The sequence below is a fragment of the Rhincodon typus genome, chromosome 7 (genome assembly GCF_021869965.1).
Source record: "Rhincodon typus isolate 14 chromosome 7, sRhiTyp1.1, whole genome shotgun sequence".
NCBI classification, from domain to species: domain Eukaryota; kingdom Metazoa; phylum Chordata; class Chondrichthyes; order Orectolobiformes; family Rhincodontidae; genus Rhincodon; species Rhincodon typus.
The window spans coordinates 81,008,437-81,021,194 of NC_063338.1; the positions used below are offsets into that span (position 1 = coordinate 81,008,437).

The 12,758-nt window shown below is 42.2% G+C and overlaps 1 protein-coding gene across 1 annotated transcript in view; it reads right to left on the reverse strand.

Moving 5' to 3' along the window:
• Positions 1–1,197: 1,197 nt before the first annotated feature.
• Positions 1,198–12,758, reverse strand: part of cacnb4a (calcium channel, voltage-dependent, beta 4a subunit) — a 44,369-nt gene continuing 32,808 nt past the window's right edge. Inside the window, exons 7-9 of the mRNA XM_048599249.1 lie at positions 11,740–11,925; positions 8,394–8,402; positions 1,198–1,455 (exon numbers count right to left, since the gene is read on the reverse strand). Of these exons, the coding sequence (XP_048455206.1) occupies positions 1,198–1,455; positions 8,394–8,402; positions 11,740–11,925 (453 nt within the window). The remainder of the gene's footprint in view (positions 1,456–8,393; positions 8,403–11,739; positions 11,926–12,758) is intronic.

Below are 12,758 nucleotides of genomic sequence, written 5' to 3' on the forward strand. Positions count from 1 at the left end.
CTCACTGTATATACAGCTTACTATTAATTAGCCAGGATACCAAAAGCTTCTGCACAATCTGAAGCAATTTAAATGGAAGGTATTCCCAGAGGTTAATAAACCAGACTAATGCCAATTTTTAATCCTGCAATAAAACCCGTCTGTTGCTCTATTACTGTTCCAAAGTATTTCCAAAAGATCTTTACTAGTGTTAAATTGAATTCTGTTACTCAAAGTATTTTGAAGGTTTATTGTCATGTCATTGTCTAAGCTTGTAATTTTTTCAAAAATTGAGGGATAAATAAATGGACATCACTATACAAGGTGTCCGGGTAAGAGATTGTAACTTAATAGAATTTGGTGGACGAATGCTTCTGCTAACAATAGCGTTGAATTCTCGAGACATGAAAATTATAGGAATTAATGTTAGCAAGATAATGTACGGCCTGAATTCATTCTTTATAAATAATATCTTTCAAAAACTATACGCAAATAGCAAATGCATAAAAGCTAAATTTGTTAAGTTTAAATAATATTTTGCCTGTAAATCTGTGATTAGTTACTTGTTGTTTATCTCATGCAAGTAACTGTGCTGCACACACAATGGAGAGCTGTGTAAATTCTGGAATCATACGCTGAAGCAAAATTTGTTGAAACAATGGTAGTGCAGGGTTGTACTGCAATACCATATATTGCAAACAAGAAATTGTGTGGAGTATTATGCATTAAAGGAGCTTTGTCACTGCATTGGGAAGTTTTCGGCAGCTTAAGTGCTAGGAACCTGCCTGGACTCAAGGTCCCACTCACTGTAGGGCTAAGTTGGTATTGCAACAGAGCAAGTATCTGCTGTAACACCATGTTAATATGTGGTCATTTTATGTGCTAAAAATATATAGTTGCAGGTGTGATCGGTGGCACAGTGACCATAAACGCACGGTAACACAGATCAGACTACTTGCACATTCTCCATATTTCCAAATCTAGGAAGGTGTTTGTGAAACACTTCACCAGAGTGCCTTCCTTATGAGCAAGCCAGCTGGAAAAGGAAAAGAAAAGAGACTTTCCCAAAATCACACAGAGTTGTTTCAATAATAAACTGGTAAATACTGCCTAGATACTTCCCTGTTTACGAGTTACATGTTGCAAGGCAGGGATTTACTTTTCATTTAAAAAAAAAACTTCTCTATTTCGCATCTTGTAAGTGAATAGCAACAGTTTTCATAGCCTGTGCTGAGAATCGTGGCTGTGGCCTCCTGGTGATCCATGACTCCTTCTTGATTTGTATGTGTCCTGATAGGGATCAGAATATTCCTCCTCCATGAGTGGGTATTGGCCTCGGCTGTGCTGGGAACCTGAAGACAAGCGGTTACGGTTCTTCCGTGCCCTGTCATTGTGACCATTTTCATCAGAGTGCACCAGGCGTGTTCTTTCAGGTAAGTGTTCACCAGAGTGATTGCTGTTGCTCATCCGCTGGCCCTAGTTAATGCAAAAGGTAGAGTTAGATTAATGGAACGGACGTAACTTAGCATGGAAAAGTGGAACAGACTTCCTTATACACCAAATTTAGGACCATGAGTGGGAAGTTATTACAATCTGATACAGTTTGTGAGATTATTTTTGAATGGTCATTTTTATCTTACACAAAATAAGTACTTTAAGAGTTTCTGGAGCCCAGAAAACTATTATACTGATGAAGCTAGTTTGACTGATCCAGAGTAGTTGAAGCAGTCGATGTGGCCTGTGATTGAAGGGGTGGGGAGTGGGGAAATGTAAACATCAGTCAAACTTCAATGACGATATTTCAGTGAGCAAATGGTCAATCTATGGAATCGATATCCAAAGATTCAAAGGTAGAAGCAAGTACAAGTTCATTCCAATACAAATTAGAAAGTAGCATGGGATGATATGGTACATAAGTTTTCCAGGATGTGAACGTGTATTAAATGTAAATGCTTGGGCAAGAAAAAGGGATTTTGGAACCATGTTTCTCAAAGGTATCCACCTCTGCTATTTTCTCCACCTCATGCTAATTATAGGTTTGTTACAGACTAGCAGCTATCCATTGCCATGAGAAGAGAACAATTCCATTATCTTTGTGTAAGACGACTATCAAGGTGATGAACGATGAACTAGATGGACTTTTCCCATTCAGTAATTCCATTTTCATTTAGCAATATTGGCCCAATTGATTCCTTCAGAGTATCTATGAAAAGTTTAATGTGATCCACTATAAATTGTGCTCAGGTTAAGCTCCCAATGTTTGCAGAACAACAAACCCTTGCTATTCACTAACTGTCTACTTTGTATTTTAATTGCTACCAAGGCATTTGCATGTCCATTTCAGCCTTTGATGTATCCAGGATTTAATAGCTGGGCTTGTGAGTTTGAACAAAGAACAAAGAAGAACAAAGAAAATTACAGCACAAGAACAGGCCCTTCGGCCCTCCAAGCCTGCGCCGATCCAGATCCTCTTTCCAAACCTGTCGCCTATTTTCCAAGGATCTGTATCCCTCTGCTCCCTGCCCATTCGCGTATCTGTTTAGATACATCTTAAATGACCCTATCGTGCCCTCCTCTACCACCTCTGCTGGCAACGCGTTCCAGGCACCCACCACCCTCTGCGTAAAGAACTTTCCACGCGTATCTCCCTTAAACTTTTCCCCTCTCACCTTGAAATCGTGACCCCTAGTAGTTGAGTCCCCCACTCTGGGAAAAAGCTTCTTGCTATCCACCCTGTCTATACCTCTCATGATTTTGTAGACCTCAATCAGGTCCCCCCTCAACCTCCGTCTTTCTAATGTAAATAATCCTAATCTACTCAACCTCTCTTCATAGCTAGCACCCTCCATACCAGGCAACATCCTGGTGAACCTCCTCTGCACCCTCTCCAAAGCATCCACATCCTTTTGGTAATGTGGTGACCAGAACTGTACGCAGTATTCCAAATGTGGTCGAACCAAAGTCCTATACAACTGTAACATAACCTGCCAACTCTTGTACTCAATACCCCGTCTGATGAATGAAAGCATGCCGTATACATTCTTGACCATTCTATCGACCTGCGTTGCCACCTTCAGGGTACAATGGACCTGAACGCTCAGATCTCTCTGTGTATCAATTTTCCCCAGGGCTTTTCCATTTACCTTATAGTTCGCTCTTGAATTGGATCTTCCAAAATGCATCACCTCGCATTTGCTTGGATTGAACTCCATCTGCCATTTCTCCGCCCAACTCTCCAATCTATCTATATTCTGCTGCATTCTCCGACAGTCCCCTTCACTATCTGCTACTCTACCAATCTTAGTGTCATCTGCAAACTTGCTAATCAGACCATCTATACCTTCCTCCAGATTATTTATGTATATCACAAACAACAGTGGTCCCAAGACAGATCCCTGTGGAACACCACTGGTCACAGTTCTCCATTTTGAGAAACTCCCTTCCACTACAACCCTCTGTCTCCTGTTGCCCAGCCAGTTCTCTATCCATCTAGCTAGTACACCCTGGACACCATGCGACTTCACTTTCTCCATCAGCCTACCATGGGGAACCTTATCAAACGCCTTACTGAAGTCCATGTATATGGCATCCACAGCCCTTCCCTCATCTATCAACTTTATCACTTCCTCAAAGAATTCTATCAAGTTGGTAAGACATGACCTTCCCTGCACAAAACCATGCTGCCTATCACTAATAAGCCCATTTTCTTCCAAATGTAAATAGATCCTATCCCTCAGTATCTTCTCCAGCAGCTTCCCCACCACTGACGTCAGGCTCACCAGTCTATAATTACCTGGATTATCCTTACTAGCCTTTTTAAACAAGGGGACAACATTAGCAATTATCCAGTCCTCCAGGACCTCACCCGTGCTCAAGGATGCTGCAAAGATATCTGTTAAGGCCCCAGCTATTTCCTTTCTCACTTCCCTCAGTAACCTGGGATAGATCCCATCCGGACCTGGGGACTTGTCCACCCTAATGCCTTTTAGAATACCTAACACTTCCCCCCTCCTTATGCCAACTTGACCTAGGGTAATCAAACATCTATCCCTAACCTCAACATCCATAGTGTCCCCCTCCTCAGTGAATACCGACGCAAAGTACTCATTAAGAATCTCACTCATTTTCTCCGAATCCTCGCATAACTTCCCTCCGTTGTCCTTGAGTGGGCCAACCCTTCCTCTAGTTACCCTCTTGCTCCTTATGTATGAATAAAAGGCTTTGGGATTTTTCTTAACCCTGTTTGCTAAAGATATTTCATGACCCCTTTTAGCCCTCTTAATTCCTCATTTCAGATTGGTCCTACTTTCCCGATATTCTTCCAAAGCTTCGTCTGTTTTCAGTCGCCTAGACCTTATGTATGCTTCCTTTTTCCTCTTTGCTAGTCTCACAGTTTCTCCTGTCATCCATGGTTCCCTAATCTTGCCCTTTCTATCCCTCATTTTCACAGGGACATGTCTGTCCTGCACTCTAATCAACCTTTCTTTAAAAGCCTCCCACATATCAAATGTGAATTTACCCTCAAACAGCTGCTCCCAATCCACATTCCCCAGCTCCTGCCGAATTTTGCTATAGTTGGCCTTCCCCCAATTCAGCACTCTTCCTTTAGGACCACTCTTGTCTTTGTCCATCAGTATTCTAAAACTTATGGAATTGTGATCACTATTCCCAAAGTAATCCCCTACTGAAACTTCAACCACCTGGCTGGGTTCATTCCCCAACACCAGGTCCAGTATGGCCCCTTCCCGAGTTGGACTATTTACATACTGCTCTAGAAAATCCTCCTGCATGCTCCTTACAAATTCTGCTCCATCTGAACCCCTAACACTAAGTGAATCCCAGTCAATGTTGGGAAAATTAAAATCCCAAAATCAAACTCAACAAGACACATAATGGTGTTATGAGCCGGTCCATCTGCTACTCCTTCTTTGGCCAGCATTCTCATCACTTCCTCACACTGAGAGCTATCTCCTGTCCCAAATTACAACATCCCACACCCCTCCACCACCCCCACTCCCCTGCCCCACCCAAAGCACAGACTACCCATCCCTGGGTTTGTCTGCTTCGAGTAGTCATGGTAATGAGAGTTGTAAAAAAAATGCCTGACCCATTACTATTGGGATTGTTTTCTTCTGCTTGGTACAGATAAGTAACAATGATAGAACATAAGAACATAAGAACTAGGAGCAGGAGTAGGCCGTCCGGTTCTTCGAGCCTGCTCCGCCATTCAATAAGATCATGGCTGATCTTTTCATGGACTCAGATCCACTTACCCGCGTTCTCACCGTATCCCTTAATTCCTTTATTGTTCAAAAAAAATCTACCTTATCTTTAAAAACGTTTACTGAAGTAGCGTCAACTACTTCACTGGGCAAGGAATTCCACAGATTAACAACTCTCTGGGTGATAATGCTTACAGTTCCTGTACAGGGAACCAGTAGCAGCTTCTTGGGAAATGGCAGTTATTGCCCAAACATGCCTGGTCAGAAAAGATGCTCAACTATTCTTTTCTTTTAACTTGGACATCATCCAAGCCTGAGGGGGAATCTTGTGGAGACAGCACTTGTCCCAGCCAAGCTCTGCATTGCCTCTTTTCTGAAAGGTCTGCCACATCTTGTCCCACTCAAGCACTTCATAGGCTTGCAGTGGACCTGCCCCAGTGTCAAGGACTCTGCACTGCAATCAGAGGCAGTACTATTGGAGAGGTGTCGGGGAGAGAGTCCGGTGTAAGAGCAGAGGTAGGTCTCAGACCGAACCCCACTATTTCCATTGCTGACTCCCAAGATCACTCATAATTGACGTTGAACTAGGGTCTCGCCCCTCCATTCCCCTCTAACCACCCTCTCACCCTGGAAGTCTGCAAGAACTCTCACGAGTTTACTTCTTGCATGGAGTCCCTGCAGTGGCAGCAGAATAAGACTGTAAGATCAACTGCCCATTTGATATTGGGTGGGAAAGCTGTCAATGGGACTGGCTGGGAATGCAGCATGGTCTCCATCTATCACCTCACTGTCTCATTCCTGCTTTCCATGGACAGGGCAAACATTCCACCTCCCATGTCCCAAATGATCATCTCCACTTCAGTGTCTTTGACTGTCTAAATTGTCTTCCTCACCTTTTCCACCCATCTATAAACTGTGCTTTTGGTTAGTCAAGAAGTGCAATTTATGAGGCAAATATTGAATCCTTTGTATTTTAAATAATAGCACAGTTTTATGGGCATGTACAAAGCTTAGCTGATATTTTGCTAATAGAAGTTTCTGGGAAACTTTGAAGGTTGGCTGAGTGAAATGTAATTTCAGCTCATTATCTCATTTCATTTACTTGGAGTATTGTGTGCAGTTTCAGTCTCCCTTACTTAAAAAAAAAATATATTTACCATAGAGCCATCAGCAAGCTAATTCTTGAAGTCACAGGTTTGTTGAATAAGGAGAGACTGGGTTGACCATATACACTGGAGATTAGAAGAATGAGATGGGATCACAATGAACCATATACAATGCTGACAGGGCTGGAGAGACTGGATTGGCGGTGAAATGCCTCTGGGGCTCTGTGTGTGTGTGTAATATATATATTATATATGTGTGTGTGTAATATATATATTATATATGTGTGTGTGTGTGTTCTGGAACAGGATTCCACAGTCTCCGGATATGCAGCAGACCATTTAGAACAGAGATGAAGAGAAATTGTTTCAGTCAGAAAATGGTGAACCTCTGGAATCCTCAACCATTAAAAGACTGTGGAGGCCAAGTTGTTCAATGTATTTAATAAAGAAACAGATAGATTTATAGACACTAAAGGCATCAAGGGATATGGGGACAGAGTGGAATGTGGCCTTGCGATAGAGGATCAGTCATAATCATATTGAATGGCAGAGAAGGCTCATTGGGGTGAATGATCTACAATAACTCCTTTTCTTATGTTTCTACTTCAGATCAGATTTGATTATCCATTTTTGCTCATGGTTTTCTAGTTTGCAATCAGGTGTATTGTTTCCCTTTGTGTTACATTTGCATTACAATACAACAAACAACTTTTCTCATTTGTTATTGTGCCACACTAATTGTCCTTTCTCTCTATTGTTTATGACCTTCTCAAAAACAGGAATCTGCTAATGACAATACCTCAGAGTAGAACAGTTTTTCTGAAGATGCACTGTCAAACACTGCATCAGTAACAGGCACCACCATATAAATTTGAACCAAACCTGTGTTAGGGTGAGTTAAAGGGATTGGTGCTGGTGCACTTTCACTGTACAGACGGCAACAATTCAAAAAGAAGCTGCTAGAACAGGGTCTCTCAGCTGGAAGGTGTATCTGGGTTTTCAGAAAACACTTCTACATGAACCCCAGCAATGACCAATGTTTGATGTACCTGTGTTTCACAAAGTAGAATCTCCTAGCGGCTACAACCTCAGAGCTCATCACCAGTGCCTGTGAAAGTTGAGCATGGCCTCAAACTTACATGCATCAGGTTCCTTCCAGACTGTGGTTGTTAAACAAATATCAGCAACATGTCATATGGTGGCGTGCATAAGGAAGATCACTATACAATGGAAACTAACTTCATTTTATTCACTTTAGCCAGATAGAGGCCAGTGAACAAAGCTTAAGAGTTTGGAAGGATTGCAGTCTTCTGTGTGGTATAAAGTGTCAGTGACTACCTGCACATTGATTCCAAGTGCATGACAAAATAACTTGAGGCACTTGAAAAACAAAGAAATTCCTCTCAGCTGGTATATGTCTACGGACAATGCATCATGCAGGTCATCTATAACCAATTCCTGGTGACAGTCACAATATACTGATCTGCAGAAACCCTCTGGTATCAGTGGCATTGCAGCCATCACAGGAACAAAAGGGTGTAGAACTAGGTGACAAGGGCTGTGTGTCGATGACATGGCTCATGACTCCAGTTTGTAACACTTACACACAAGTGCAACACGCAAACGAGAGCCATGCACCCACAAGTAAGCTGATAGAGCAAACCCCTGACATCTCAAAGCATCCATGGTTCTGGTGGAGTCCTGCAATAATCAGCTGAGACAGTTTCAGGATTTGTGGTGGTAGGCAGCATACTGAAAATGTCAGCATCACGAGGAAACTGCCCTTTCTGCCAGCTGTCAGGCAAAACCATGAATAGGATCATGGCTGATTTGACAACACCATATTCCTGCCTACCCCCAAAAAGCAAAAATGGAAAGGCTATCAAGAATTTAGCTGTCTTCAACTTAAACATATTCAAAGGCTCTTCTTCCACTGCCTTTTGAGGAAGGGAATTCAAAGACCCTCAATCCTCTGAGAAAGAAAACCTTGCCTCATCTCTTTCTGAAATAGATGACCACTTATTTTAAAGTAGTGAACCCTATTTTAGACTTTCCCTCAAGGAGAAGCATCCTTTCTACATCCAACCTGTTGAGACTTCCCAGGGTTTTACTTATAATCCGATCAAGTAGCCTTTTACTCTTCTATCTTCAGCAGTTGCAAGCTTATTCTGTTCAATGGTTTCTCAAAAGAAAACTAGCCCAGAACCTTCTCTGAACTGCTTCCAATGTTTTTGCATCATTCATTAAATAAGGAGACAAGGACTGTTCAAAGGATGTGATCTCACTAACGTCCATAAAACTGAATCATAATCTCCCTTTTCTTAAAACACATTTCCTCTCACAATACATAACGTTCTGCAAGCAGTCCTAAATACTTGTGCACCCACATATTTAGGTTTTGGTTTTCATGCACTAGGCACCCCATCCCCCGACCTGGAGAGTTAAGGTCACAAGGGGTTTCGGGCTGTGACAGTTTCAGAAGCAAGAGTCGAGGGATGGTTGTAGATGAGAGCCCCTACTTCCAATTTAAAAGTCCCTCGCTCATACATTTGAGTGCCTAAGAATGAGGGATCCCTCCCCTCATGCCAGTGGCGGTGGGATGAGGCTCTTAAGTGGGGATTAATTGCCACCCAGGAGCTATCCCACACCAGACTTAATCAGAGGTTGAAGTTAATTACCGCCCCATCAGTCTCCTCTCGATCATCAGTAAAGTGATGGAAGGTGTCATTAACAGTGCTATCAGGCAGCACCTGCTCAGCAATAACCTGCTCAGTGACGCCCAGTTTAGGTTCTGCCAGGGCCACGCAGCTCCTGACCTCATTCCAGCCTTGTTCAAACATGGACAAAAGAGCTGAATTCCAGAGGTGAGGTGTGACAGCCCTTGCTGTCAAGGCTGCGTTCGACCGAGTGTGCCATCAAGGAGCCCTAACAAAACTGGAATCAATGGGTATCAGGGGCAAAAGCTCCAGTGGTTGGAGTCATACCTGACACATAGGAAGATGGTTTTGGTTGTTGGAGGTCAATCACCTCAGCTCCAGGACATCTCTGCCGAAGTTCCTCAGGGTAGTGTCCTTGGCCCGACCATCTTCACCTGCTTCATCAATGACCTTCCCTCCATCATAAGGTAAATAGTAGGGATGTTCACTGATGATTGCATTATGCACAGCACCATTCGTGACTCCTCAGATACTGAAGCAATTCATATTCACATGCAACAAGATCTGGACAATATCCAGGCTTGGGCTGACAAGTGGCAAGTGACATTCGCGCCACACAAATGCCAGGCTATGACCATCACCAATAAGAGACAATCTAACCACCACCCCTTGACATTCAATGGTGTTACCATCACTGAATCCCCTACTATCAACATCCTGGGTGTTATCATTGACCAGAAACTCAACTGGACTCACCACATTAACACAGTGGCTACAAGAGCAGGCCAGAGGCTGGGAATACTGTGGCGAGTAACTCACCTCCTGACTCCTCAAAGCCTGTCCACCATCTACAAGGCACAAGTCAGGAGTGTGATGGATTACTCCCCACTTGCCTGGATGAGTGCAGCCCCAACAACACTCAAGAAGCTTGACACCATCCAGAACAAAGCAGCCGCTTGATTGGTAATACATCCATAAGCATCCACTCCCTCCACCACCGATGCTCAGTAGCAGCAGTGTGTACCATCTACAAGATGCACTGCAAAAATTCACCAATGATCCTCAGACAGCACATTCCAAACCCATGACCACTTCCATCTAGAAGGACAGGGGCATCAGATATATGGGAACACTGGTACCTCCAAGTTCCCCTCCAAGTCACTCACCAGCCTAACATGGAAATATATCGCCATTCCTTCACAGTCACTGAGTCAACATCCTGGAATTCCCTCCCTAATAGCATTGAGAGTCAACCCACAGCAGGTGGACTGCAGCAGTTCAAGAAGGCAGCTCACCACCACCTTCTCAAGGGCAACTAGGGATGGGCAAGAAATGCTGGCCAACCAGCGACACCCACATCCCACAAATGAATGGAAAAAAATTGTTGGCAGAGTCTAGGTGCAACACCCTTCCAAATCTGCCTCAGGAAGCCGTTAAACTGCGCCCACTATTTTCTCACTATATTCCTACTGCCAAAACTACATCAATCCACAGTTCACTGTATTAAATTCCACCTGTCCCTTGTCTGCCCAGTCTGCTAGCCTAGGTCTTGTTCCATCTAACTGGCACTCCATTTGCCACAAATACAACTTATGTACCTTTAGCAAATGTTGAAATTTTATTCTGTATTCCAACATTCACGTTTATTTATACAGGATATATCGTATACATCATTTTAATAAATCAAAAATAGCAGTGATACGAACACTGGCTTTTGAGAGTACACCACAGTCTACCATCCTACAGTCTGAAAAACACCAATTTATCATGACTCACTATTCTCTAGCCTTTTCTTCCTTAACATTTCCTTTTCTGGCCCAGCTTTTTATTACCTGACCTCTGTCTCCTTATGATGGGTGGTGTCAAGTTTAGTTTTACAATGTTTTGTTAAGCATCCTGGGGCATTTCTTATGTTAAAGGTGTTAGACAAATTGGTTGTTGTAAACCAATTAAGATTGACTGCTTTGTTCCTTCCATAGCGGTAGGGTTTAATGAATAAGTAGATGAGTCTTTGCAATGAGCTGTGATATAACTGTAGCCTCAGTAGTCATATGCCAGTACTACGCTAAAAGGTTAGAACCTGTACAGCACAAAGTGTGCTGCTCTGTAGCTTCACCATCCTGTACAGTCTGTCCACAAATGCTGTTTAAAAGTAACTCAGAAATCTGGCACGAGCTTTTACGAAGATCTGAAGAATCCATGTCAGTCTGCATACCAAGTAATCATCAAAGTCATCAATTTATGCCCAAGCAATTCCAGTACAACTGGCACAAGTCTATGTCATTAACAGCACATCACCTCTGATTGGGATACTATAGGTATTGACCAAATCCATGTTAATCAGTTGGCAGATGTTCTAGGTCAAGCCAAAAGATCAATGTATTTCTTCACACAAGCACTCAAGTAAATCATCCACAAGTGATTATTTACTTTGTTCTATGATATGCTGACATGAAACACAAGCACAATCGGCCTTCTGACCTCCTGTGTTTTATGATTCTCTGATGGCAAGATATGAAGGAGACAGGAAATAAATGTGGCACTTACAGATACCACCACTATGCAAGCATAATATAAAGCATTTAGATGACAGAAATTTCTTATCTTTGCATGGACCTGAAATACACCCCACAGCTTGAGGAATATCCTAATTATGATAAACAATTTAACATTGGTACAAGTGTCTGAGGTGTTCAGATATTTGTGTTGAAATACAGTTCATGGCTTACTTCGTCCCATTACTTCCACAGGTAACCACATTGTTTGTGTTCATACCTGCAACCCAGAGATAGCTGAAGGATATGTTGACAGTGCGGTACTACCTAGGTTTCGGCCCAGCAAAGGATTCAGTGGTGCGCTGCTGGGAATGTGTGTCGCACGCCAATATGTTTCAAGGTATTCTGCCAAATGCTCACATGCATCCTCCAACTGATTTTCATCCAGGATAACATCAAACATTTCCTATCAAGTAGAACAAAAAATAATAAAATCAGCACTTTTTTAGACACAAATAATCATTTTCTAAAAAAAATTACATTTTCAACTAAATTACATTTGAAAACCTTACAAAACAAGCTCTAAATTTAAAAGATCAGACAGTATATTATTATATTATTATTTTACATAGCAGACCTTCTTTGAAATTATTTATGGTAAGTGAATGCCTTCGTTTTGCACTGTAGAGATTCTATGGTTCTCTTTTCTCCAGTAAACAGTAGAAGTGTTTAAAATTTTGGATGTTGTTTTGCAGGGTATAAGTAGAGAAGACCCTTCCACCATTTTGGGGAGGGGGCTGGTGGGATGAGTTTGAAACTAGGAGCCATAAATATATGAATATTAAAAATTTATCTGTTTTATGTGAGATCCTTCAAGTCTGAAGTGGTCTAGACTGCATTGGAAGAGTTTTGCTGAGTAAACCATGAGAATTTTATTGCATTACTGCAACTATTTACAGATTTTATGATTATGATCTACTTTACTAGAGAGACTGTCAGGACAGGGTCTGAGGAAAGGTCATCGGAGCCGAAACATTAATTCTGGCAGCATCTGTGAAGAAAAAAATCAGACCTGCTGAGCTTTTCCAGCAACTTCTGTTTTTGTTCACAATCAAGTATAAACCTTTTCAGATGCATACAACATCTCTCCCAAAGTCCTTTTCCCCTCAAGTCTTGTATAGCTATACATTTATTTATATGTTTGCATTTATTAATACACCACCTCCCCAATCTTTGACTTCACAAATTCAGACAATCTGGAGGTTTCACAATTCTCCCTGAATGGATTCTCTTTCGTCG